Below are 26,580 nucleotides of genomic sequence, written 5' to 3' on the forward strand. Positions count from 1 at the left end.
ATAGATAGATAGATAGATAGATAGATAGATAGATAGATAGATAGATAGATAGATAGATAGATAGATAGATAGATAGATAGATAAACATTCCATTTGTGGCCTCTTTTTTTAAAGCTTTATTTATTATTATTATTATTATTATTATATAAATATAAAACTGGTCGTACAGAAATCTATACAATGAATTATGTCTTGATATTATATATAATATTCTATAGGAAACTTTATTAGATTTCCAATTAAATTAGGTCTCTCTTCACAGTTTTGGTCAGATCAATATGTGTGCTTTTTGAATCTTTCAGGGTTATAAGATTTAAAACTAAATCTTATAATCTTATTTAAATTATCTTCTATATATTACTTTTTTTAAATATGTATGTAGAGCCAAAAGGCAGCTGAGATTTTAGATTAACTTACATTAGAAGGAAGCCTGGGTTGAGTTTGAGAGACAATGTGTGTAAGTGCGGTTAAGTGCTTTCACGTCAATAACGGAACTGACAGATCATAAATAGATAATACACGTTTATGTGCTCTGAAATATTAAAACTCCAATGGGAAAAGCAGGAAGAAGCAGTATTGCTGATAATATTACAGAAAAAACACACACTTCAATCAGATTTTACCACTGGCATGATCCACCTCATGTACAGTATACATGTCAGCTTGTTTAACTGGTGGGAGAAAAACACCACACAAGAAACAGCCTTGTTGAATAATCAAAACCAGCTTTATGAAGAGACAAACGCATATATTCACAGTCAAAAGAGCCCTGAAAAAGGAGAAATCCCTGTTCAGAAGTATATGTTCATACAATCATATAGTGACAAACATTTCCCATAAATTATAATAAGAATAAAACAGGGAAAATGCATAGGCTATTTCTAAAGAAAAGAAAATTCATAACATTTCCAACATTGCCTCCTTAAAACAGGATATCTCATTCAAGGCTTCACATTGCAGTTTTCAGTTAATTCTGTGCCACAGAAAGTATAGCCAACACTTGCTAAGCAGTTGCTAAGTTGATTTTAGTGGTTAGCACATTTCTGGGTTGCCAGGGTGTTGCTAGGGTGCATGGTTGCCAAAGCACTGCTAAGATGTTTTGGGTAGTTGCATGGACATAAAGTGTAACGGAGGCCAGCTAGTATGCCAAAGTCCTTTTAAGGCAAGTCATTTCACTCGGCCGCTATCTATTGGAGTAGTACGGTATGACTCGGTTCGCTTTTATAGCCATTTCCAACGTCAAGGGACACCTAGTGTAACCCCGCCGATCCAACACCACCCAACCCGCTCCGAGCTGGTATCGAACCGGCAACTTTCCGCATGGGAGTCGGTTGCTCTACCAAGGAGGCTAAAGACCATGGCCTCTACGGTCCGTCACTAGAGCACCTTTAGAGGTCCGAGGATTGAGGTTTAACTGCACAGCACTTACTAGCTGGCCTCCGTTACACTCACCCCCCCTAAACCTCACTCCCATCCGGGTCACAGTACCAATGTAACCCTGCCGGTCCTACGCCACCCAAACCACTTTGAGCTGGTATCAAAGTGGCGACTTTCCGCATGGAAGTCGGTTGCTCTACAAAGGACGCTAAAGACCATGGCCTCTATACCGTCACTAGAGCACCTTTAGAGGTCAGAGGAGTGAGGTTTAACTGCACAGCACTTACTAGCTGGCCTCCGTTACACTAGCACGAAAAAAAGGGTATCAAAAGGTAGAGCTAGACGTGCAGCTAACCGCTATTAGTTTACAGAGATACGTCACTCGTAGAAGCAAGAGAATAAAAACAAAGGAAGCGCCATTTTAAAAAAACACAGCTGAGACATTTACCCGATAATAATATATACATATAATAACGAGCCATGGTCGAGCGCAAACAAACCTTGTCGTCGTCTTGATGAACAGAGTAACCAGTTACACACAGCATACATTTAGTCCTTATTTAGGTTAAAAAATAACGCAAAATTTAACCCACTGTCAGAGCAGACCTCTCATCTGTGTCTGTAATTATTAGCAGCACATGTAACCTCTTGTTAGAGTAATTCCATCATTCCAAGTTCATAAAAGTCCAAAAGGTGGTGATGATAATAGTTAAACATGGCAGTTTGTTCACGTTTGCTGAAAAAATAATGTGCTCCTTTTTTTCCTGGTTCTCCTTTGACAAAGGCGAGAGTGACGCGAAAAAAAAAACAGTTTCTGTCAGGATCGGGTTTAAAAGCACATCAATAATCAATAATGCACGTTATTATCATTAACACAAGAAGTTCCTTATTTCAAATATAGATGCGCGGCGAGCGCAAGCAAGAAAGCGAAAGGCTTGTAAAAAACTACGGGGCACAGGGTACAATCTGCTCTTCTTCTTGGCTTTGTGATTGTTCATCATGACGTTGACAAGGTTTGTTTGAGCTCGGGTCAACCATGGCTTGCTACTATACGTGTATAAAATTACGCTGTAATCTCTCGGCTGTGTATTTAAAACATGGCAGTTCCTTTGTTTTAATTCTGGCTTGTTGCGTGAGCAAATGACGTATCTCTGTAAACCAACAGTGTTTAGCTGCGCGTCTAGCTCCGCATTTTGGTACCCTTTCTTGTGTTTGGTACCCTTTCGGAAGTGTGCCGAAAAAGTGGTACGGTACGGTTCAGTTCGTTACACCTTTTGACAGTGAAAACGGCTATAAAAGCGTACCGAACCATACCGTACCACTGAGTGGAAACAGGCCATTAGTGGCATACTAGTGACTCCAGCCAAAAGGTGTGGTCTTTAGCATTTTTGTTAACACAGCCACTTCAAATGCATTTACACAAGTTCGAATCCCACAGTTTAAAGGAGAAACTGTGCAAATAAATCTCATCTGACACACTAGCGTCGGACGCTCGAGCCTGCAGTCTTTACAGTGCTAATTAGCATGCCTGCCTCTCATGCTGGTATAAATACAACCCAGAATGGTCCAAGTAGAACTCAAGAGGTCCCTTGACCTGAATGGGTAATGAGGTTTTAGGAGGTTGAGTGTAACTTTGGCCTGATAGTAGAAGCCATGCAAATAAAGCACACTCAAAAGACATACACTCTAGCCTCACAAGACACATCTAAAAACCTAAAGGCTTTAACATCCTTGTTGGAGTGTCTGCCATGCTGTAATTGGCTGTTACACTTCCACTCTATATAGTGTGAACAGAATTAGAGACACCAATGTAATTCCAACCTGGATTACTCAGAGTAGAACTGGAGGTTTTTCATTGGTGCGTCGGTGGGCTAGCAACTACAATTAAGGGCAGTGGTCATTAGCATCCTCTGTGCTCTGTGCAGAGTGAGTAGAACCGAAACAGTTGTTTCCATCCAAATATTTGAATTAAACTTATGCGCAAAACTGAAACATTGCATAAAACATTTGAGAATAAAGCACTGCTTCCATCCAATGAGTCAATGAACAAAAATGTCACTTCCTCTTAATAAACTGGCACCAAATGGAATTTGAGAAGCCACTGTGTGCCTTTTTTTCACAACAAGCAACAGACCAGAAGTCAGTGGAGATGGAGAGTAGTCTGGGAGCTGTGGATTTCCAATTATATCTGTACATGGAAAATTCAGATCCAATTTTCGGGGGGATTCCGGGAGTTTTCTGGGAGACAAAACAATACAGCAGCCAGAAGTAGGACTCAGAAAACTTCGGGCTGGATTAAAGAGGCCAAACACTGCCTTTCGTCTCTCAGACTCCCAGGAAAAACAGGTGTGTTGGCAGGTATGCTTGTAGTGTGAATGAGGCTTCCCAGCATTTTTTTGTTGTTTTTAAAAAGATGTTTAATAGACATCTAAACATAATTGTCTTGGCTAAAACAACACAAAATCTGATCATCATTGGTCGCCTAGACATAGGTCGCCGGAAGTCGCTCATTCTCCGTTGAAATGAACGGTCACTTGTCACTTTGCCGCTGTGAGTCACTTGTAATGTAAATGAGGCTTTAGAGTCCTTACTAGCACACCCACCACCCAGAAGCTGTGTGAATAAACTTCACTTCCCTGGCCTATGTAGGTGCACAAGCAACTGAGGCAAAATCTGCGATCTTTTGTGTTCTTTCTGGCTTGCCCACCTTTCATGGACATGCAGGTTGTAGGTGATTGCTTTCTGGCCTGTGATATGGCTCGAATCCTTCCGATATTAAAAGTCCAAGTAATAGCAGGATTCGGGGATATCCTTTATTGCATAAGTGAAGGAGAAAGACTTATAACTGTAATCAATTAAACCGCAAGTTAAAGTCAAATTAATTCCAATTGGAAATTCTTTTATCTTAGGAAATCGTAAGCTTCACTCATTAATCAGCCGCAGCAGACAGAAGTAGGACTCAGAAACCTTCGGGCTGGATTAAAGAGGCCAAACACTCCCTTTCGTCTCTCAGTCTCTCTCTCCCGACCACACTCACTCACTCAGTCCCATCACAGCCCATTAAAACCTTAATGCTGTTGTTCAGCAAATTGAAAATGTGTGCCGGTATCGATCCACCATCATGCATCCATTCTGGATCTCTGGAGGCCCATTTTCCTTTTCTTTTAAGCTTTTGCGAGGGAGGATATTACATTTTGTTGCACTGTTTTGGTTGTGATCAAAACTAAGCTTATTAAATGAGGAATAAGCATCAAACAAAAGCAGAGATAGCAAGAAGATCACTCCCACCACAGCACATCTTCCACATTTAGGGAAAAGTGAACAAACGTGTAACGTTTTCTGGCATCATGAGTGGAATTTCCCAACATTTGAACTTAGTGTGAGAGAGAGAGCGGAGGTGTGGGAGAGAGAGAGATACGCCTGCCGCTGTGTGAGCAAGTGGATGCCGTTTCATGTTTCAGGAGAATTACATTACACTAATGGGAAATCCCCAATATCCATCAACAAAGAGGGTATACCGGAACGTCCTGAATCCGTAAACTGCAGAATAAGCATTTAACTCAGAACCTGCTTCAATTCAGAAACAAAACTAAAGGTTGAGCTCCATGAAGGTCCAAAGGAAGTCTATTTTGCATAGGTTATAGATTGGGACAGGTTGCCATGCTTGCAGAGTCGGGCTCATGAAGAAATCATGCGTTCAGTAAAACCTTTATAATATAATCTAACAAACATGTACCATTCAGAGTAGCCTCAGGCATGTCATGTGACCGCATGTACGTTACATGGTGCTGACTGGAATGACGATGATGAGGATGAGGATGATGGTGGCAGTGATGCTGAGGGCCGCGATGCGGTACGCCTGGTTCCTGTTGCAACGGGTGTACGAATGCGAACGCCGAAGAAGAGTGTCAGAGGCCGGTGTGTAAATCTCATCTGTCCAGAACTCCAAAGACTCAGGGGCCTGTCAAATACATACACAAAGCGTCAGACATCCCTTCACTTGTGAATCTTTATATTTCTATAGGTAATATCAATTTAAATGGATTGATTAATAAAGACAAGAAACAGTTGTTTATTCTTCTAGCAGCTAGTAAAAAAGTAATTACGAAAAAATGGTTAAAGTTAGAGTCACCTACAGTTGAAGAATGGATTGATACAGTGCACACTACATATGCCATTTTCATTAAGAACACACTGAATGCTTTTTTCACATTGGAGTAAATGGATTGTGTATATTTCACCAATATGCCCAAATTTTTCTTGAATTGTAGCTCAAATGTAATATTATCCCTAGTAGCAAAGAATTCTGGCCCAGATTTGGCAAAAAGCTGGCACAGCAGGCATTCATCCGGCACTGGCATACAGTATGTGGGCCAAACGTGGCCCGGTTTTGGCAGAGGTGGCACCGTTTTTAAGGCGGCACACAAGATTTGGGCCAGATGAAAAACGTAGTATTTGGCCCAGATTTATAAATTTGATAAGTGGGCCATGTGAGTTTGGCCAGTCTTGACCCACATTTAAAATAATCTAAAATCATTTTTGAGTAGAGAAAAAAAATTCTACCAATCAGGTCACTTTGAGAAAAAGCATGCCCATAGTGTGCCTAAAGCGCATCACACCATGGGTTTATCAATTTCATTGCACTCGTGACACACCAACCTATCTGGCCCAGTTCAGGCCCAGTTATGAGTTATTAACTTGGCTGAGACTTGGCCCAGATATGGTCTGTGTTTGGCCCTTGTCTGGAAGCCAGATTTGGTCCAGTCATGTACCGTAATTCACTGCGGCATGTGGGCCAAGCAAAACCTGATTGTGTGGGCCAGAGAAATTTTGCTATGTGGGATGTGTCTAAATAAGTATCTTCACTTCTTTAAACGAAATCTTCTAAAGGATTTGTAGCTCCACGTTTTACTGTTTATAGCTGTTGTTGTTGTTAAAGGAAAGAAAATACAAAGCATATACAAGATCTGTAAGTCTTTTTCTGTATGAGAGATTATGTAAGTTATATATGTATTTTCTTTTGAAAATTAAAAAAAACAATAATAAAAAAAACATCAGACGTAATAAGTGCAGCTTTATATGCACACATGCATCTTTTGTAAGGCTCTATGATCAGTTTCGTGCATCTTCTATTTAAGGTGCAGCTGGTGATCTGCCTAAATGCTATTCGTTAGCATAATATCTTTGAAGTGTTTGAAACATATCTCCCTCCCCTGCCGTTCAAAGCCACGCCTCCTGAAATCACGAATGCGCACGACAAAGATGGAAGGAGACACCCCACTACTAGATCATGTCATTTGACAGTTAGGAAACGTTATAGTACTTTATAATACTTCAATTCTGAACGAAACACTGTATTATATCTAGCACGTCATCAGTTGTGTAGCAAGCAAAACTTGTCATAATGTGCAATATTTCATGCATGCAAGGATCGCTGGTCTCACTCTCTCACTCGCTTTTTGTTGGCTGGCGGTGTGCAGGAATTAAACTGATTACTTAGCCATACTTGCATGCTATTTCAGAGCGAATATTCAGAGTAGCATGGTAAACAGTATTGGGAGGCTGTCATTGTTCAAAAATGAACCAATGTATATAAAACCATTTTCCAAGCAGGCTAGGCGGAATAGCGCTACTTACTGATGTTTTGTTGTTAAACTAAATAAAAATCTACATTATCACTGCTGTCAAAGGTCCCTTATGAAATTAAAAATAGTCACATTACTCTTTCGACGGGAGATTTCAGTGGCTGAACAACACGTCTGTGTATTTAAGTGAAGTTTATTTATAAACTAATTTCGAGTTGATCACATGCTTGCTGCTGGCCCTGCTACATCCAATATATGATTCCCCAATCAGACGACTCCTTAGCCACTATAAATACCCTAGGTTTCAAACCACAGTCATCTTCGTTTTGAAGAATCCCCCCTTCCACCCCTACTCCTCCTCCTTTCCTAGAGTCCATTGGTTAGCATAGTGGGCCAGTGGTAAGCACTGTTGCCTCACAGCCAGCTGACGTTTCTGTGCAGAGTTTACACGTTTTCCCCATGCTCACGTAGGTTTACCCCGGTTTTTGTCCATAAACATGCAACTTAAGTTAATTGATTAATCCAAATCGGCACGATAGACATGCACCTAGTAAGTAGTTGTCTCTTAAGAGCAATCACTACCTGTTCATTACTACAGCAGGGGAACATCCCCTCTTGCCTTGCGACAGGAGGGAACCCCGGGCTCAAGGATCTTATGAGCTCAGGGCTCTCTCCCGGGACAGCATGCCAAATAAGCTTTATAATAAATCATCAGCTGAGTGTGAACTCTTGAACCCATTCATAAAACAAAACAATCTACATCAGTTTTGCGTAACTAAAATAGTTTTAAAACAGAACATTACCTGTCTAAAAGAAATACTTCAGCCATGGTGTCATCCTTCCTCCTGATTGCAAAACTAACTCCAATAATGATTCAGGATTTTAAAGTTTTGATTAAGCATTTGTTTTTATCGTTGTCACTCTCTTGGTGTGCACGTGAACGTGGCGCAAATTTAACAGCGGATCTGCATGAACCGGGTGCGCAGATGTACAAATCTGCATTTGCTGGCAGACAGTTTGGGCTACTTATCAAAATTAGGGAAATTGTCGACCTGACAAATTTTAATTGGATGAACATTGGATTTTTAGTCTTATGCCTTACCCAGAATATAAAAATAGACATAAATACATTTAGATTATTTACTTTAATCGTTACTATTGGAATGTGAAGAGGCTTCCAACCAGCACAACCAAAACATGTTTCTGAAGACAATCACCTACTGCACCTTTAAGGCAGATTTTTTTATGTTTTGGATAAAAAAAGACCCTAATGATGTATATGTGTCAAAGAAAATTAACAAAAATCAAATAACATAAAAAAAGTTTTTTACATAGAAAGCAGATGAAATACAAGTAAAATGTCTACTTTAATGCCTTAAATTTTATTTGTGAAAGGAAAATGCAGGTGAAATAATGTTTGGGTGAAAGAAACCCATTAAACACTTTTTCAAGAATAAGTGATCATGTTAAATTATATTATATTTTAAATAATTGTAAACTATCTTGCTAACCAATGTGTAAATCCCACAGTGGTTTGAAGAATTGTGGCAAAGTATTAAAAATAAATATGATCAAGTATTTCGGGGCTGTGCTGTGATCCTTAAGTTTTTTTACATTCATTTATTCATTCATTCATTTTCTTGTCGGCTTAGTCCCTTTGTTAATCCGGGGTCGCCACAGCGGAATAAACCGCCAACTTATCCAGCAAGTTTTTATGCAGCGGATGCCCTTCCAGCTGCAACCCATCTCTGGGAAACATACATACACACACATTCACACACACACTCATACACTACAGACAATTTAGCCTACCCAATTCACCTGTATCACATGTCTTTGGACTGTGGGGAAAACCGAAGCACCCGGAGGAAACCCACACGAAGGCAGGGAGAACATGCAAACTCCACACAGAAACGCCAACTGAGCCGAGGATCGAACCAGCGACCTTCTTGCTGTGAGGCGAAAGTGCTACCCACTGCGCCACTGCGTCGCCAGTTTTTTTTACAGTGCTATCAAAATAATCTTGTTCTATATTGGCCTGACAAGAACTATTTTTGAACTAATCATAGTAAAAAAAAAATTTGGGTGTCTTATAATGGTAAAACTATATGACAGTCATTATAAATATTAATGTACAGTGAGATAGTGAAAAACGAAAGCTGCATTACACTATGACTGAAGTATAATATTTACAAAATGGACAGAATTTTGATGAAGTTACACTCAAACTTTGCTTTCAAACAGGTTACCTGAAGGTCGAGGGGTGTTAAGTCAGACTGGCTCCAGGTCACTTTGGGTCTGTCGGTCAGATGCTGAGTGGTGCTCTGGACAGATGTGCGGCGTGGTGCACTGTGGATCTCAGGTGGCATAAGGTGAAAACCCGTCACTTCCTGTACTATGGAGCCATCTTTTTTATGCACTCCACCTAAATTATCAGACTGAGAAGCCAAACAAGACTTTTAATTATGCATACTACCAAAAGAGATTAACTCTAAATTATAAAAATGTAATTTTCTACATGACAATTTCAGTTGGAAAATGTACAGGAATTTTAATAATTATTCCATTGGCTGTAATGACTCCAACACTCAACCTGTTTGATTTTTCTACTTTTATTTTGTAATTTTAAAGAGTGCTTACTATTTAAAGTAGCTATTTCAGCCATTTTGATGGCCCTACTTAGCCAAAATGACTGTCAAGCAAAATTCTTACAACTGAATGCTAAAGTTCTCATTGGCAACAGACCAGCACCCTACCAGAGATTTACAGTAACCATGTCGAAGTATTTCACTACTGTACTTAAGTAAGTATCTGTACTCTACTGGAGTATTGTTTTTTCTCCTACTTCCACTTTTATTTCAGTACATATTTTGGGTGAGTTAAATACTTGGGCTGCATCATTACTGGTTACAATTATAAAATGTTACAAATCATTCCAAACCCACGTGATCACTGCCAGAGCAGCAGATGGCTCTGTCACAGGTTTGAATAAGTTGGCTCGTCATCATTTAAACAATCAAAGAAGATGGCTGCCTGCCTGCATTGAGAGCACTTTGGTTTGTTTTCAACATGGAAAACCCAGAAATTCCACCTTCAACTCTTTCACTTTCAACTGTTTGTGGTGATGAGGAAGAAGAAGACCCCCGTGGCCCTATTTAGAGTCTATGTTTGCATTTGTCGGAGTGAAAGACAAATCATATGGAATGAGGTGCATAATTTTAAAGATTGTAAAATAATGGCCTTCAAAAATTCATCGTCGAATTTGAAGTAACATAACAAGGCAAGTTAAAAATGGTATAATACACAAAACACAGCAGTTTGAGCTATCTGGAAGCAGATAAGTTAACTAACGTTAGCTACCCGCAGTTCATAATATGCTGCAATGTTCACTCAATGTTAACTAGCTGGCTATCGTAAAGGCTGTGTCACGCTGCATGGTGTTTTTGACCCCATCAAATACAGTTGAAGTCAGAATTATTAGCCCCCCTTTGAATTTTTTTCTTTTTAAATATTTCCCAAATAATGTTGAACAGAGCAAGGAAATGTTCACAGTATGTCTGATAATATTTTTTCTTTTGGAGAAAACTTATGTTTTATTTCGGTTAGAATAAAATCAGATTTTAATTAAAAGTAAACCATTTTTAGGTTAATATTATTAGCCTCTTTAAGCTATATATTTTTGACAATCTACAAAACAAACCATCGTTATACAATATCTTGCCTAATTACCCTAACCTGCCTAGTTAACCTAATTAACCTACTTAAGCCTTTAAATGTCACTTTAAGCTGTTCAGAAGTGTCTTAATAAAAATATCTAGTAAAATATTATGTACTGTCATCATGGCAAAGATAAAATAAATCAGTTATTAGAAATCAGTGATTAAAAATTTTATGGTTTAAAAATGTTAAACAGGGACAATAATTCAGGGGAGCTTCACACACACATATATATATATATATATATATATATATATATATATATATATATATATATATATATATATATACATAAATATATATATACATACATAAATATATATATATATATATATATATATATATATATATATATATATATATATATATATATATATATATAAATATATATATATATATATATATATAGGAAATCATAAACCATGTTTCTGTTCGTTCTGCTGAATCACAAGCCCCCAAAAAGATTTTTAAAATAAACAAAAAATGTAATGTCTTCTTTAATAACTACATAACACAATACTTGAACTTTTGCTTTCAGTATTTGACTTGTAAATTTTTAAATAAATTTAAAATTGCAATACTTAAGTACAAAAAAAGTTGAATACTTTAGTACTTACACTTAAGTATTGTGCTTAAAGAGCACTTCAACTCAATCATTTTTTTGATAGAGCACTTGTACTTTTACTTAAGTAATTTATACATCTCTGCATACTACTAGCATCTCTTTTTCACATTAAATTATTCCAAAACTATGTTTTGTTGCGTTTCTCATGTGTGATTCACATGCTATTTATAGATGAAAAACTTGTGATTGTTCTGTAAGAGTAGTTTTCTCATATCTTCATATGGCAGTAGTAGCATGCTAACATGCTATTCTATATTTAATTATTCTATAACCACAAAGTTCAATCACAAAAACAGATAAAAAAAAAAGTATTTGGTATTGGATCCCTTGCCTTGTCTATGCAGATATTTCTATCATGTTACCTTAACAGCCTGTATGTGTGGCTCTTTGCTGAAGCTGATGCTCCACTCTCTGTGGGCTTCAGACCCGCTGCTCTCTGTGTGGCTCCTGGAGTTCCTGCGTACAAACAGGCGTCTGCGTTTCGCAGCTGCCTCATTGACGCCCTCCATCATCCCTGGATTGACTCTTGGGGACCCCTGTTGTTGCTGTATGGTGGGCCGTGGTGTGAGCTGTGGTTGTACGTGGATTTGATGCACATGCGGGCATGCTGCCTGCTCCCTCTGTTCCAGTCGGTCCAGCGTGGAGAGCACAAGGGCCAACTTCTCACGTAGTTCTGAGATAGGCTCTAGCTGTTGCTCCAATTCAGCGACACGTTGAAGGAGGCGTCCCACACCCCATCTCACGCCCTCCTCAGGTGCCTCCATGGAGTGAAACAACCGCCGTAATTTTCCCAAACGTTCACGCCTCTCAGGCAACCCAGCCCCGCCCCCTTCAGGAGCTCCGCCTCCTTCTCCGGGCAGCACTGCCATGGAGCCACACATGCTGATGTCGTCTAGGAAGCGGAAGATGGTGCTGATGTCATCCTCAGCAATGTCAGGGTTGTCGATGGAGAGTTTATCGCCAAGCATAAGGCTTCGTAAAGCACGCCGATCTGCAGGCTCCGTCTGGGTGCCCACGCTAACCACGCAATCACTGCTCGGCGACCAATCATACCAGGCATCCAAACTCATCCCGCTCAGCCGCTTAAAGGTATCCCTCACAGAGTTGACGATGCTGGGATCAAATGCGGGAATGTCGAAGCTTGATCCGTCGAAGCTTATTTTAACAGATCCCGGTCTCCGCAATCCAGCTTTCTCTAGAACAGACCGCTCTGATCTGGGTTTCTGGAGGCCAGTCGTTTCAGGCTCAGGTCTTTCATCCGCCGTCCTGCTATCGATGTCCAAGCTGTGGCTTTTCACTTGAAGGACAGGGGTTTGGTGCTTTTGGTTGGAAACTGTCGGGCCGAAGTAGGTGGATGTCTGGAGTTCATCCAAACTTTCGTGCTTCGCCTGGCGCCACTGAGTCTGAGGGTCATACGGATTTGCGCTGTCAGTGTAAGGCTGCGCATGCGCATCTGCTTCAGGTGCATTCGAATGAGCATACGAATGATCATGCAGACATTGCACATGGGACGCCGGGGTGCATATGTGGGGGTCACTTGCATAAATTGCAGGGTCTGGATATGGGTTTTTCTGGGTAGCGTAAATCAAGTCCTCACCCTCCGATCTTGGTCCGTCAGGGCTTTGATCGGTTTCACCCTCCGAGGATATGAGTGGGATGCTGTGGAACCCTTCTTTAAAGGCACTCCTCTTCTGCGAGCAGGAACGAGCGACGCGGTCTCCCTGATTGGTCACCGGAGTCTTCCCTGCCTCCTGATTGACCGCCTCGGTGGAAGCGTCTCCAGAAAGCGCCTTCTGCATGCTGACTTGGTTGTGCATGTGAGGCTGAGCAACCAAGACGGAGGTGGTGGGAGCGTGTGAAGCCTCAGTGTTATGACCGAACGCTTGATAAGGGAGGTTCTCATATTTGCATTCCTCAGAGGCGGTCCCTCCTCCTGTGACGGGCAAGGCGGCCGGCCATTCGTAACGCACAAATCCCTTACCACAGACTTGACAGGGCGTCAGTGATTGAAAGTTGTGTGTGTATGAAGGACCCATGCGGGTGTGCATGAGCAGGTTGAACAGGGAAACAACATCAGCAGCGGCTGAGAGCCGGTTACTGCAGGGTGGGTGAAGTCGCTCTCTGAAGAGCGTGGCAGGGAAACAGGGGTCTCTACAGGCGGTGGAGTATAAGAGGCTCCGTAAATCTAAAAGAGGCTGCAGGCTGAAATGCCCACTCAGATAGACGCAAATGTCAGCATACGTCACACTCCCACGGCATGCACCTAACACCTCCAGGATCTCCAACAGCACCAAGGGGTCTTCAGGGGGTTCGGTCATTGTTTACTGATTATTTAGATCTCCATTAGCCAACGTAGTGGCTATTCCTTCAGGGGTCCAACGTATATAAAGTCAAACTTACAAAATATCTTAACAATCCATTAATGGTTGTATCAGATTACAAATTGAAGCTTAGTGTCCTTAACATTCCCCCTCCTTCTCATCAAAGGCACATGCAGCACTCCAAAAATCAGCACAGCAGCAAAACGAGGTCAACCACAAGAGGATTTCCACAAAAACGACGTTTGCATTGATTTCACATCAATCCTACGCAAGTTTAAACAGTCCAAGGAAGGAAAATGCAATAAAAGCAAGCGGTTACCTGTCGCCACTGAGATGTGTAGCTGGAAATAAAGCGATTCATCGCTGACCTTATTCAAAGCCTTAATATAGCCACAGATTGGAGCTTTTGAGAAGCACAGAAAGCATTGCTGATAGAGAGAAACGGTCCATCTTCACTGATCAGGGTCCCACCTGAGAGCCGGTCATAGGTAAAGCAGCGGTCAGTGGTCAGGCAGCGGTCAGTCTCACGGTTAGTGAAGAAAAGCAGGTCATCTTGCATCTCCAGGGATGCAGTGAATGTTGGGTCTGATCCCTCATGAGCTGATCATGGCGCCCCACACACGAGCAACAGCATGGAGAGTTTCATGTGTGACAGGAGGATTGCTTCCTCTGGTTGGAGTGTTTGCACACGGAGTGGCTGTGAAAGTCATGCATGACGTTAATGAGCGTTCTAATGCAGGACAACAACATTTACAACAGGAGAACCGCCTTGAGTATAGAGTAATGTGAGGAAGCAACATTAGATTGCTTATACTCTAACATTAATAAATCAAAAATAGAAATATGTATAATATGGATATACAGTTGAAGTCAGAATTGTTAGCCCCACTGAATTATTAGCCCCTCTGTTTATTTTGTCCCCCAATTTCTGTTTTGATTTTTTTTAACACATTTCTAAACATCATCGTTTTGATAACTCATCTTTAATAACTGATTTATTTTATCTCTTACATGATTTTTAAGACACTTCTATACAGCTTAAAGTGAAATTTTAAAGGCTTAACTAGGTTAATTAGGGTAACTAGGCAGGTTAGGGTAATTAGGCAAGTTATTGTATAACAATGGTTTGTTCTGTAGACTATCTAAAAAAATAGCTTAAAGGGGCTAATAATTTTGACATTAAAATGTGTTTTAAAAAATTAAAAACTGCTTTTATTCTAGCTGAAATTAAACAAATAAGACTTTCTCCAGAAGATAAAATATTATCAGACAAACTGTGAAAATTTCCTGAATCTGTTAAACATAATTTTGAAAATATTAAAAAATAAAAATTATAAGGGGGGCTAATAATTTTTCCTTCAACTGTATATACAAATAATTACTTTCCCTATTTTCATTGATCATTATAATTGACCAATACAAAAATATTAAATGTGGATCTGAAAAAATATACACTGGTTGACGAAAATAACAATAAATGAATTAATTAGATTAGTACTATCAACCACAAATATAAAATGTGTATGCATATTTTATTTAAACAGTTGTCTTTATTTTATTTTATTTACATTTTATTAACAATAAGCCAAAGTCAGGATGTATGGATGGAGTATTGCATGATGCGTTTACCTTTGAAGTTCTCCTTCACTCCGCTCTTTGCCCTGGATTTATCTATTTATATACAGCAAAACAAGTTTTATTACCAGATGAAAAATGAATTTATTTAATATTAAACAACTGAATAAAATATTATAAATGATATGGAACACTCACTGTATTCAAGAGCCTCGTGCGAAATCCAATTCAAGCTTTTGAGCAAATAAAAATGGAGTAAAACCTTAAGAAGCAACCTGAAAATAAAAGCTCACCTTCATCCTGACGCACAAATAAATACATGCAAACAAAGCTGAAGTCAAAGCATCTGCTGAGTTTTTATAGTGATGTGGGCGATGAGAGCTTTACAGACAGTAACACACATCCTCTCTCAGCGTGTTTTAGTAGAGCCTACATTAAAGCGATCAGACCTTTTAAACGTGTAATGGAGCTCATTGGCTTCAGACGTCAGGTAGTCTGCTAACTGCTAAGACTCATCAGGAACCCAAACATCCTCTCGATCTCTAATTGATGAGCATCTGATATACATTAAAATTAAGATGACTTCAGCAAACAGTAAGTTTACCGTAAAGTTTGTTGACCTTCTCCGCTTTAAAATAATTAATCGGAAAAAGACCACCAGGGGGAACCAAAGTTTATCTTAAACTGCTCGTGTACAAGTTTGTTCATTTAAAGTTTATGCACATAACCTAATTGTTGTCAATTTGATGAAAGAGTGCACTTAATACCTTTGTTATGTAAACAGACACATGGTGATTGCTACTGAGCAAACTTTAAATAATACTGGGTTGTTGTAATCAAACTCAGCTGTTGGGTTACAAAGTGTAATTTAAATGTCTTTGAAAAAAAAAATGAACACAACATTGAGTTTGTCCTTATTTGACCTAAGGTTGGGCTACAACAATCCAGAGTGCACACAGTGAAATCGAATAAATTGATGAATAACTAGAAATATAGCAAGATTGCATAATTAAATGTAAATAAAGTGCATTTAAAGAATGGGGAAAATGTCAATAAAGTTGCAATGTCCCTAAAAAAAACTTTTCAGCAGTTTTAACCAGAAAATATTTCACTGCCTATAGTTAATGGGGCATAAAACAACACGCCATTATGTAATGTACTGAAAAGGTGTTATATTAATAATAATCATATAGAGATACTGCATACACAGTAATTCAATTAATATTTATATTAATATTATATGTATATATATATATACATACAAATTTGATAATCCTAATTTACCTAAAAGAGAAACAGTTTAGTCACATTAACATCTGACTTTTTTAAATGGTTATGTGCCTTTATATACAGTGTATGTAAACTTCTGATTTCAACTGTGTGTGTGTGTGTGTGTGTGTATATATATATATATATATATATATATATATATATATATATATATATATATATATATATATATATATATATATATATATATATATATATATATATATATCAAACAAGTAACAGTGCGATATGGCTCTATTGGCTGTGGGAGGCGAGCATTGACTCGAGGCCCGCCGAGTACCAAACGCTTGATTCACATGGGGCTTCAGAGTCAACACTTGACAGAGGGCGTGTCTGAAGTTGGGGGTGAAGCGATCATCATAGCTGTGTCAACCAATAAAATTAGTCAGCAATTGACTACTGTCTGAGCTGGGGTATTTGCATACAGCGATCTGATTGGCTGACGCTTCTGTTAGCGCTTGAAAAGTTGAGAAAGTCCTATCTTCTGCAGCGAGCAACACCACTGAAGCGGCGGAAACGAATCCACAAGGCAGTTTGGCAATGCCTGACGTCACCCATTGAAAGTGCAATCCCATCAGTCTAAAGAGATTTCCCAGTATTTCTCTGCTGCAATTGGGAGATCACAATAATTAACTCCGAAAAAGCCAAAGCAAAACTAACACTACCAGATTTCTATGGTATAAATACAGCTCTAAATCATACAAAAGAAATCAACTTACAAAGTCACTCCAATAGTATCTGGATGCAGCCTTTATGATGCAAGCTGAGACTGCATCACTCAGCGATGCAATGTCAGAGTGCACTGAATGGAGTGAGTGACGTCACTGTGATGGGTAGGGTTAGGGGTTGGATTAGGTGAGCGCATTAAAAAACATTGGATGCAACTCAGATTGCACTGCACCGAGTCTGCAGCCAGACCCCTCTCAGTCACTCACCTGTTTTATAATGATTTGATCGGCTGTAGTTTAAAATTGTAAAAGTTTTTCTCCCCTTAAGACTAATTATACAGTCTCTGTTGCCATCTTGTGGCGGAAAGTCAACCGTCTTTGCTCTGCTCCGAATGACATTCTGATGGCCACCAACACGCTGTATCTCCAAAATTATTATTTAAATATTTAAAATAGGCACTTTATCAATAAACTGCATAGCTGCAATCTAAACAAGTACATTCCCACCTTAAAAAAGCCTCAAAAGGACATTATGTTGTCCAACAGTTGCAATATTTGTCAAACTGTAGTGAGTTTATTGATCTGCTTTCACTCTATGTGGGCGGAGTAATACAGAAGGGTGAAAAGGCTGTACGAGTGCTGATATTGCAGAATATAGCACGGCTATCAGCCAATCAGATTCGAGAACCAGACAGAGATACTAATATATAAATAGCAATTATTTAAATATTTTCATTTTTATTTGTTGAAAATCAGTGTTATGCACCAAATATTAATTTCTTAATCTTTACATTGTGATGTCTATAAATGAATGTAAATATGCCTGAAAACCCGACACCCCTGTTGTAATTTTATGCAATAAAAAATTACAATATTTTTATTATTTATTTGTTATGCTGTATAAAATTATATAATAAATAAGCCGGCTTTGCGCTGCAATGCTGAAACAAGTTTATATTTTAATATTTTTGGAAATAAGGTCTTCACTATACAAAATTAAAAAAAGATGTTTTTGAGAGAAATTGTAAGTGAGTGTTTTGGGTGTGCCTCTGCGTGCTTCAATATCATTTGAGTCTCTCTGATCTCTTATCTGTTTTGGGTTGTTGGTGAGTCACAGTGTCATTTATTACGCACACAAACATTTCTTCACAATGTGTGAGTCAGTGTTGTGTTTGAGAAACACAGTGATCACATGAAATCAAAGGCAAGAGACAGAGGCAGTTCATAATAATAACACAATGAACTTTCCACTGTACACTCAGCTGTGGTGTGGCGTTGCCAAATTTTGTCCTAATTGAGGCTAAGTAAGGAAAAAACAGGAAACGGGGGGAAGAACGGAAAGAGAAAACGATACAAACATGATGAAGGAAACTGAGAGGTTGCAGCTCGGTCACATAATGGAGTGACGGAGAGTAAACGCTGCGATTAGGGGAACTGGATGTCGTTTTTTAGGCATTTCAGTGCCTCTTATCAGCCTGCTGAGTGAAAAACAGACGCCTGTTTAAACACTCTTGAAAATAAAGCTTCTTTACTGGCATCCATGAAACTTCAACCAAAAAGTCCTTCGGATTGTTCAAATGTTCTGGTGTAATGGATTTATGAAGAACTTTTCACTAAAAGCTTCTTTATGAGATCACTGTGACAAGTCCCTTTTTGTTTCTCCTGGCACAGATCCATACAAACACACTCCATCCTGAATACCCAACCAAACACATCTAAGCCGACTTTATATGAAGTCTACTGAAGTATTATGCAAACATTTTATATTAATTTATACAACACACTTACTGTGTAGATACATACAATTTAAATATATGAGCAATTCCAGCGTTATGGATGTGACATTTGCAGTAAAATCTCAACACATAAATTGACAGAGAAAGTATATGTTAACATTATATTGAAAAATGTAATTATATTTTCTAGAGCAACTAGCCACAGAGTTATGCGAGCAGAAAAATATCAATCTGTAAACGTGTTTTGTACTTTAAATGAAGAAAATAAGCATGCGTTATGGATGTGACAAAAAAAGTCTGCGAGTTTACAGTATACAACACACTTTGTAGAAATTCTGTGAATTAAACTGCACAACCCAAAATAAATAATGCTAATCAAAAGGATTAGAGTCGGCTTTCTATAAAACAAAAATGCTTGGTTTTATTTTATTTAATATTTTCACATTTCTGAGGAAAAAAGTGTCGTTATGGATGTGACATCTCTGTTATGGGTGTGACGCATGTGAAATTACCATTTGTGTGACTTTGGTAAATCAAATAGAATAGTTTGAAAACATTGACAGATGCATTTTTGAGTATTTTTAAAGTACTGTAAAATACTTGCTTACACAAAAAACACAGAAATGGTTTCCGTATTTTGGTAAAAACGAATTTTTTTTCATGGCAAGGTTGACATTTGCACGGAATTGCTCATATATGTTTTTTTTTCACAGTATGTCTAATAATATTTTTTTTCTTCTGGAGAAAGTCTTATTTGTTATATTCATTCATTTTCTTTTCGGCTTAGTCCCTTTATTAATCCGGGGTCACCACAGCAGGATGAACCGCCAACTTATCCAGCACGTTTTTACACAGCGGATGCCCTTCCAGCCTCAACCCATCTCTGGGAAACATTCACACACACACTCATTCACACTCAAACACTTCGGACAATTTAGCCATAGCATCCGGAGGAAACGAATGTAGGGACAACGAGCAAACTCCACACAGAAACGCCAACTGACCCAGCCGAGGCTCGAACCAGCGACCTTCTTGCTGTGAGGCGACAGCACTACCTACTGTGCCACCCTTATTTGTTTTATTACGGCTAAAATAAAAGCAGTTTTTTAAAAAAAAAACATTTTAAGGTCAAAATTATTAGCCCCTTTAAGCTATATTTTTTCCGATAGTCTACAGAACAATCATCATTATACATTAACTTGCCTAATTACCTTAACCTAACCTAATAAACCTAGTTAAGCCTTTTTAAATGTCACTTTAAGCTGTATAGAAGTGTCTTGAAAAATATCTAGTCACATATTATTTACTGTCATCATGGTGAAGATAAAATAAACCAGTGGTTAAAACTGAGCTCAATAATGTTCATGTCTGGTGACTGGGCTGACTAATCTTGGAGCACCTTGACCTTCTTTGCTTTCAGGAACTTTGCTTTGGAAGCTGAAGTATGAGAAGGAGCGCTATCCTGCAGAAGAATTTGCCCTCGCCTGTGGTTTGTAATGTAATGGTCAGCACAAAAATTACCTCATTATTTATGAGAAGATAAAAAAAGAAGATATTTTGAAGAATGCTGGGTTGAAGACATGTTCAAAATATATTCTTTTGTGTTTGACAGAAAAAAGAAACCAAAACAGGTCAATTGAAGGTCAAGTATAATGACAGAATTTTAAACTTCGGCTGAACTATTAAACTTCACTGAAACAAGTTTTTTTTAGTAGTTTTTGTTGTGTAGTAGTAAATTTTAGTAAACTTTGTGGTTACTAATACAAGTAACTATTACTATCTAGATTTTTAACTATTTATAATTACTAATACAACCGCAAATCAGAAAAAGTTGGTAAAGTATGCAAAATGGAAAAAAAGTTATTTCTAAAGCTGGAACAGTAAAGCATTTACCATTCGCTGCCATTCCTTTTCACAGCATTTAAAAGACAATTAGGGACTGAAGACACCAAGTGATGAAGTGTTTAAGGTGCACTTTAGTGGATGTTTTGACATTGCATGACTATATGGGCCAGCGTTCAGTCACTGCTATGTTTACAATGGAAGATGTATCGCGACAGGGAGTTCATACTGTATTACTTTAGAATAGGATAATTGCAGACAACTTTGTCTCAGCCTGCAAACTACGTCTCACAACCAAACACATGCAAGAATTAAAGCAACGCAAGGTCATGTAGTATATCTTTGTTATTAACTACATAAAAGGTAGAAAATGAGCGTATTTTGCTCACCTGGGTTTTGAAGGGAATTAGCAATTTCTCTTAAATTTTGTTCTTTTTTTATCTTGTTGTTGTGTTGTTCAGATGACACGTAAAGACACGGTGTTCCTGCCAAATTTTCACTAGTTTTTCCTCCGTTTCTTGGATACCTAAATGAAGCCCTTTTAACTTCTCCCCCAGCCTCCCGCTTCAGATACTCACACTAGTGGATGCTGCTCTCTCTCGTTGGTTGTAGGTAATCGCCTATGATATTTTCAATCAGAACACATTTCACACAGCATAATTTGAATCGCCGACAGCTCCAGATATTTAGCATCTCACATGGGTAGTTCACACTGTGTGATTGCTACTAACGTGAATGAGCACTGAATTGCCTGTGATTTCAGGCATTTGTCAGCGATTTCTAATAAACCTGTCGGCGAGTCAAAATCAGGGCTAAAATCATGCAGTCTGAACTCCACATTATTGTGCCCTTGTCCTTTTCGCACTGAAATTCCTCCAGATTCCATGAATCTTTTAATAATGTTATGTACTGTCGAAGGTGCAATACCCAAATGTCTTCCTATCTTTCTTTAAGGACAATTGTTTTGAAACATCTCAATCATTTTAAAGTTCTGGAAAGTTTAGCTCCAAACCTAATCAAACACACCTGAATTAGCTAATCAAGCTCTTACTAGATATACTAGAAACTTTCTGGCAGGCGTGTCGAAGCAAGTTGGAGCTATACTCAACAGGCCACCGGCCCTCCAGGACCGAGTTTGGACACCCCAACAAGTACAAGCATAATTCCAATCACCTTTTGACATCAGCGTTTTCAAATCACATTATTTAGCCAATTTAACTGACTACTAGCTCTAAACTGCTCGTGTCCCAACGTTTTCTGATTTAGGGTTGTAGTTGTCAAGTAGTAGGCTAAATTTCACATTCTAATACAGGGTATATAACTACAGGAATCAGAGATTGAAATCCAATACCTTTTAGGAGTGTTTCCATACATTTAAGACCTCATTACCACTTTAGGTTTCAATCGGTGACATCGGTGACATTTTAACTAAATACTGATTGTAAGAAACTAATCTTAACTAAGATTACCCATGTGCTGAATAAAAATGCTAATCCAGCAGGTGGCGTCTACGGTCTACAACAGCAGAAATAAGTGTTTGCCTGGTTACTTGTGTGTGTGTGTGTGTGTGTGTGTGTGTGTGTGTGTGTGTGTGTGTGTGTGTGTGTGTGTGTTTTAACAATACAAACATATTAATAACAATGGATGACATCAAGTACAATAATATATAAGTAAAATTAACAATAAAATAAAATAAATAAATAAAAAATAAGGGAAAAAAAGTACAGCTGCAAATGATCAAATTAAACAATATTTACAAAGTCCTTATAAATTTTTTTCTACTGTAAACATTTTGTAAAGTAGTAATTAAACAATTTAGTTCACAAAGAAAATTCTGCAATTTAGGTAATGATGAAGAAAATTTACATTTGTGAATATAATATTTACCCAATAAAATAAATAAATTGCCTATAAATTCTGTTATATGTTTGCCTGGCTACTATAGTAAACAAATGTCAAATCTGACATCAAATCTAGCAGCCTTTTATCGATTTCATAAACTACACAGCATCCCAATACTCATTAAATTCAGGCAAAATTTAGCATACTAATATAAAATTTAATTCATTGAGAAAAATAGCATTTAAGGCTTTTAAAGGCCTTAAATTTCTACAAAGTGACTTATCAACATTTAATACTTTTTAAGACCCCGCGGACACCCAGTAATAAAATGTTTTTATTAAACATTAAACTCTCAGAAATAAAGGTACAGGAGCTTTCTCTGGGGCAGTACCCTTTCATAAGATACATATTTGTTCCTGAAGGGTCCACCAGAGGCGGACTGGGAGTAAAAATCAGCCCTGGCACTGTAGCCACACCAGCCACATTATGACACCGACAAAGCCCCATACACAGACACGCACATTCACTACTTAGATTGGTGTACAGATGGTGAAATAATATAAGCAGAACCATATTTAATAGATATTTAAACATTTAACGTATGTGACTGGAACAAAAACAACCCATTTATAACAAATTTATACATGCAATCATTTCATTCATTCATTGATTTTCTTTTCGGCTCAGTACCTTTATTAATCTGGGATCACCACAGTGGAATGAATCGCCAACTTATCCAGCATATGTTTTATGCAGCAAATGCGTAAGCAGCAGAAATAGCCACCCTCTTGCACCCCTGCGCCGCCCCTTTCGAGACTATTTCAGTTAATATTATGCATTTGGCAGCGTCTTATTTTAGAGACATTTTTTTTCTCTGAGCTTTTCTGCACCGCCTTTCCTTTTTTACGGTCCGACATTAGCATGTGTTGCACTTACAGTTTGTTTGAAATTTTTGCCAGATTTTGATTAAGTCTGCGTAACCACTAATTAGGTCGGCCCATCCCGAAACCAGCCGATCATGCCGATTGGGCCAATGCTTAACATTTATTATTATTTTTACTATTATCACCATCATCATCATCATCATCATAATACTCACATCTTGCAAGAGATAAAAGCTGTCTGCATGTAAAAACAATACATATAAAAAATCTATAAAAAAATAGCTGACAGGCCCACATTTAAAAAATGGTCCGGCCCTTCTGGCATTTGCCAGAATTGCCAGATGGCCAGTTCACCCCTGGGGTCCACAATGGTACTTCAAAGGTACTTTTCATGTACATTTGGGCTCTAATATGCACCTTTGAGGAACCACGGTGGACTCTTTGGGTACAAATATATATCTTTTGAAAAGATACTGTCCCAGAGACAGCTCCTGTACCTTTATTTCTGAGAGTGTGTAAGTGAATCTCAATTAAAACAATAATACATATATAAAAAAACTGCCAGCACACAATGATTGATTAAGTTGGCTTTTATTTGAGCCATGTGCACCAATGTGGGTAAATCATCCGACTCTATTCACACACAAAAAAATCAAACATTATAAAAGTTCGAAACAATTCATATCAAGCAAATACTGCGAGTACAACAAAGCAAACAATGGTTCCTCTTTAAAATCGACTGTGAACGATAAAAAAATATATAAAAAGTCAGACTTGAAGGCCTTTTTTGAAATGGGCTTGGGACGCTAAACCCAGCCGGTGTTGTCATTACGGGTGGACCAGAGAAGCACAGCTGCACTAAAGAGACAGAGTGTATTCCAATTAATGGAGAAACAGACGTGTGCAGCTGCTACTCTTAGCTGATGTGTTCAGACAGTGCTTTTGGGACACAGACGTCATGCAACACAAATATTCTGTGAGCGAAAGATGCTTCAGACGATCTCCCGGGTCTTCCTAATGGCACAACACAACATCATGCTGAAGATCATGCCGAAGATCTGCCAGAAACAGACACAGACATGCATGTAGTAGATGAAGCTTTCAAAGTGCTTTATGATCAAATAGAGCACACGGCTAGAATTACAAAGCAGTGGCTTCACAACAACTCCATGACTGTTTTTGAATGGCCCAGTCAAAGCCCTGACTTAAACCCAATTGAGTATCTCTGGAGAGACCTATAAAAGGCTGTTTACTATCCAACCTGACAAAACTGGAGATGATCTGCAAGGAGAAATGGCAAAGGATCCCCTAATCCAGGTGTGAAAAACTTGTTACATCTTTCCCAAAGAGATTCAAGGCTGTATTAGATTGAAAGGGTGCTTCTACTAAATACTGAGCAAAGGCTCTGAATACGTATGACCATATGATATTTCTGTTTTTTTAATAAATCTGCAAATGTAAACAATTCAGTGTTTTTTTTTGTCAATATGGGGTGCTGTACTTTCTGTACCCACTGTTTATATTGAGAACCTGCATAAAATGTGTCTTAGGTTATATATGGATGCATTTTCTGTGTAAAATGAATACAACAGGGCTTGAAAACACTTTGAAATTAATATAAAACTGGCCACATTATCTTCTTTTAACTTTGCAGCCCTGCAATATTGCTCTTCCAATACAAACCCCAAATCATTCAGGTTGCTATTACAATATTGGCACTTTGGTGCAACTTCTCCCCTGAGTAGATGTCCGTGAGTGAGTACTTACCATCAGAGGAAGTGAAAAAGGAAGTAAATTTGGAGTCGGTAAGATCTTTTTGGAAAGAACTTTATATAAACCAAGATTGCATTTAGTTGCTCAAATATACAATAAAAACAGCAACCGTGTGAAATGTTGTTATTATAAAAAAAACCTACTTAAGTGTATTAGAAATTAGCCTAATATTCTTATTTGCTGCTTAAGAAACATTTATTAAAATGTTAAAAAGTAAAAAAGTCTTGTCACTTATCCGAGTTTTAGCAAAAACAAATAATAACTTCTAGTTGACCATTTGGTATCAGAAGTGGCTTATATGAAAGGCAAAGGCCTCTAGATTAAACTTATACTACCACAATAATATATGATCATGTCTTGATTATTAATGATTTAATTAGGAAAGTAAGGTCTGACTTTGCTTAGACAAAAGTCTTATCACTTAATAGAAATAATGTCCAGTGTAGAATATAAAGTCATGCTGCAGTGGAAACTGTATGTTGTGCATATTGTGTCTGACTCCCATTAGCTTGGAGGACTGCATCCATACATATCTGCAATGACTCCCATAACTGATTAATTAAATCAGTTTTTTTGATTAATAATATACCGGTAAATATCTGGAAAATTTCCGGAACGACTTTACCGGTATATTCAAAAAAGCGCTGTTCACACAGGCGAGGACGTTACGGAAATTTTCCTGAAAAGAGCATTCACACATCCATTCCAAAATACCGGTAAATTCTGACATCATTCACCACAAATGAGCTTTAAACATCTGCGCTTGTATTTGTAAACATTTGACTAAATTACAAACTCTGTGGATGATCAATATTGTGAACAACTTTCGCAGGATCACTTTCTCATGTCGAGATGTTCATAATATGTGCGTGTGCAGGCGCTCATAGGCTGTTTCACAGGCACACGCAAAGCTTGAAGGTAAACAAACAACGGCTTATCATAAGCATCTCATCGATGATTATTTACACAGTTGGCATTAAGAAGATCATATAAACGTGATCTGACTAACTTCTAGCAGCTAAATGTGTCTGGAAAAATATTCAAAGGTTTTTATTCTCACAAACCGCGCAGACGTAAATGCGTCTGACTGTTGTGATTGGCTAAAGCAGACGTCTCACGTCAGCACGTTCTAGACGTGCACGCGCTTATTACGGTAATCTTCCTTCTGCATTCACACAGCGCAGCATTCCGGCAAATTGCCGGTAATGTTACAACTTCCGGAAAATAGCCAGAACGAATTTACCGGTATTTTCAAAAAGGACCTGTTCACACATACAAGCTTTCCGGAAAATTGCCGGCAATTTTCCGGAAAGGTATGTATGTGTGAAAAGGGCTAAAGTCATCT

At 38.3% G+C, this 26,580-nt stretch overlaps 4 protein-coding genes across 8 annotated transcripts in view; all 4 read right to left on the minus strand.

Annotated features, from left to right (window-relative positions):
- Positions 1-26,580, minus strand: part of cd9a (CD9 molecule a) — a 297,612-nt gene that overhangs the window by 252,224 nt on the left and 18,808 nt on the right. For 2 of the 3 annotated variants that reach the window (XM_087291598.1, NM_212619.1), the window contains 1 exon segment: positions 24,038-24,520. The exons of the other annotated variant lie outside the window; for it this stretch is intronic. In XM_087291598.1, coding sequence (XP_087147724.1) covers positions 24,455-24,520 — 66 coding nt within the window. In that variant the 3' untranslated portion in view covers positions 24,038-24,454. 3 annotated transcript variants of the gene reach the window in all.
- Positions 1-26,580, minus strand: part of LOC101882393 (uncharacterized) — a 768,785-nt gene that overhangs the window by 230,588 nt on the left and 511,617 nt on the right. The gene's annotated exons all lie outside the window — the stretch shown is intronic.
- The window catches only part of utp15 (UTP15 small subunit processome component), a 355,707-nt gene that overhangs the window by 61,157 nt on the left and 267,970 nt on the right, over positions 1-26,580 (minus strand). The window lies entirely within an intron of this gene.
- Positions 706-21,516, minus strand: minar1l (membrane integral NOTCH2 associated receptor 1-like). 3 transcript variants are annotated; one of them, XM_087292872.1, is made up of 6 exons: positions 21,315-21,516; positions 15,399-15,475; positions 15,255-15,296; positions 11,667-14,322; positions 9,212-9,400; positions 706-5,338 (listed from the first exon to the last, which is right to left on the minus strand). In XM_087292872.1, exons 4-6 carry the CDS (start codon positions 13,620-13,622, stop codon positions 5,156-5,158), a joined length of 2,328 nt encoding a protein of 775 aa, XP_087148998.1. In that variant the 5' UTR covers positions 13,623-14,322; positions 15,255-15,296; positions 15,399-15,475; positions 21,315-21,516; the 3' UTR covers positions 706-5,155. The 3 variants fall into 3 exon arrangements, with proteins under 3 accessions (XP_087148998.1, XP_087148997.1, XP_087148999.1); XM_087292871.1 differs by lacking the exon at positions 21,315-21,516 and having other exon boundaries at positions 15,399-15,869; XM_087292873.1 differs by lacking the exon at positions 21,315-21,516 and having other exon boundaries at positions 15,255-15,286; positions 15,399-15,822.

This window comes from Danio rerio, chromosome 18 (genome assembly GCF_052040795.2).
Source record: "Danio rerio strain M-AB ecotype USA chromosome 18, GRCz13ab, whole genome shotgun sequence".
NCBI lineage: Eukaryota > Metazoa > Chordata > Actinopteri > Cypriniformes > Danionidae > Danio > Danio rerio.

What these genes read in the sequence shown, in the direction of transcription:
- minar1l (XM_087292872.1), bottom strand. Translation starts at nt 13,622, where the DNA reads ATGACCGAACCCCCTGAAGACCCCTTGGTGCTGTTGGAGATCCTGGAG. An exon ending in CACACATACAGGCTGTTAAG is followed by an intron (nt 9,401 to 11,666) that starts GTAACATGATAG and finishes TTGGCTTCTCAG; the next exon opens with TCTGATAATTTAGGTGGAGT. An exon ending in TAACACCCCTCGACCTTCAG is followed by an intron (nt 5,339 to 9,211) that starts GTAACCTGTTTG and finishes TGTATTTGACAG; the next exon opens with GCCCCTGAGTCTTTGGAGTT.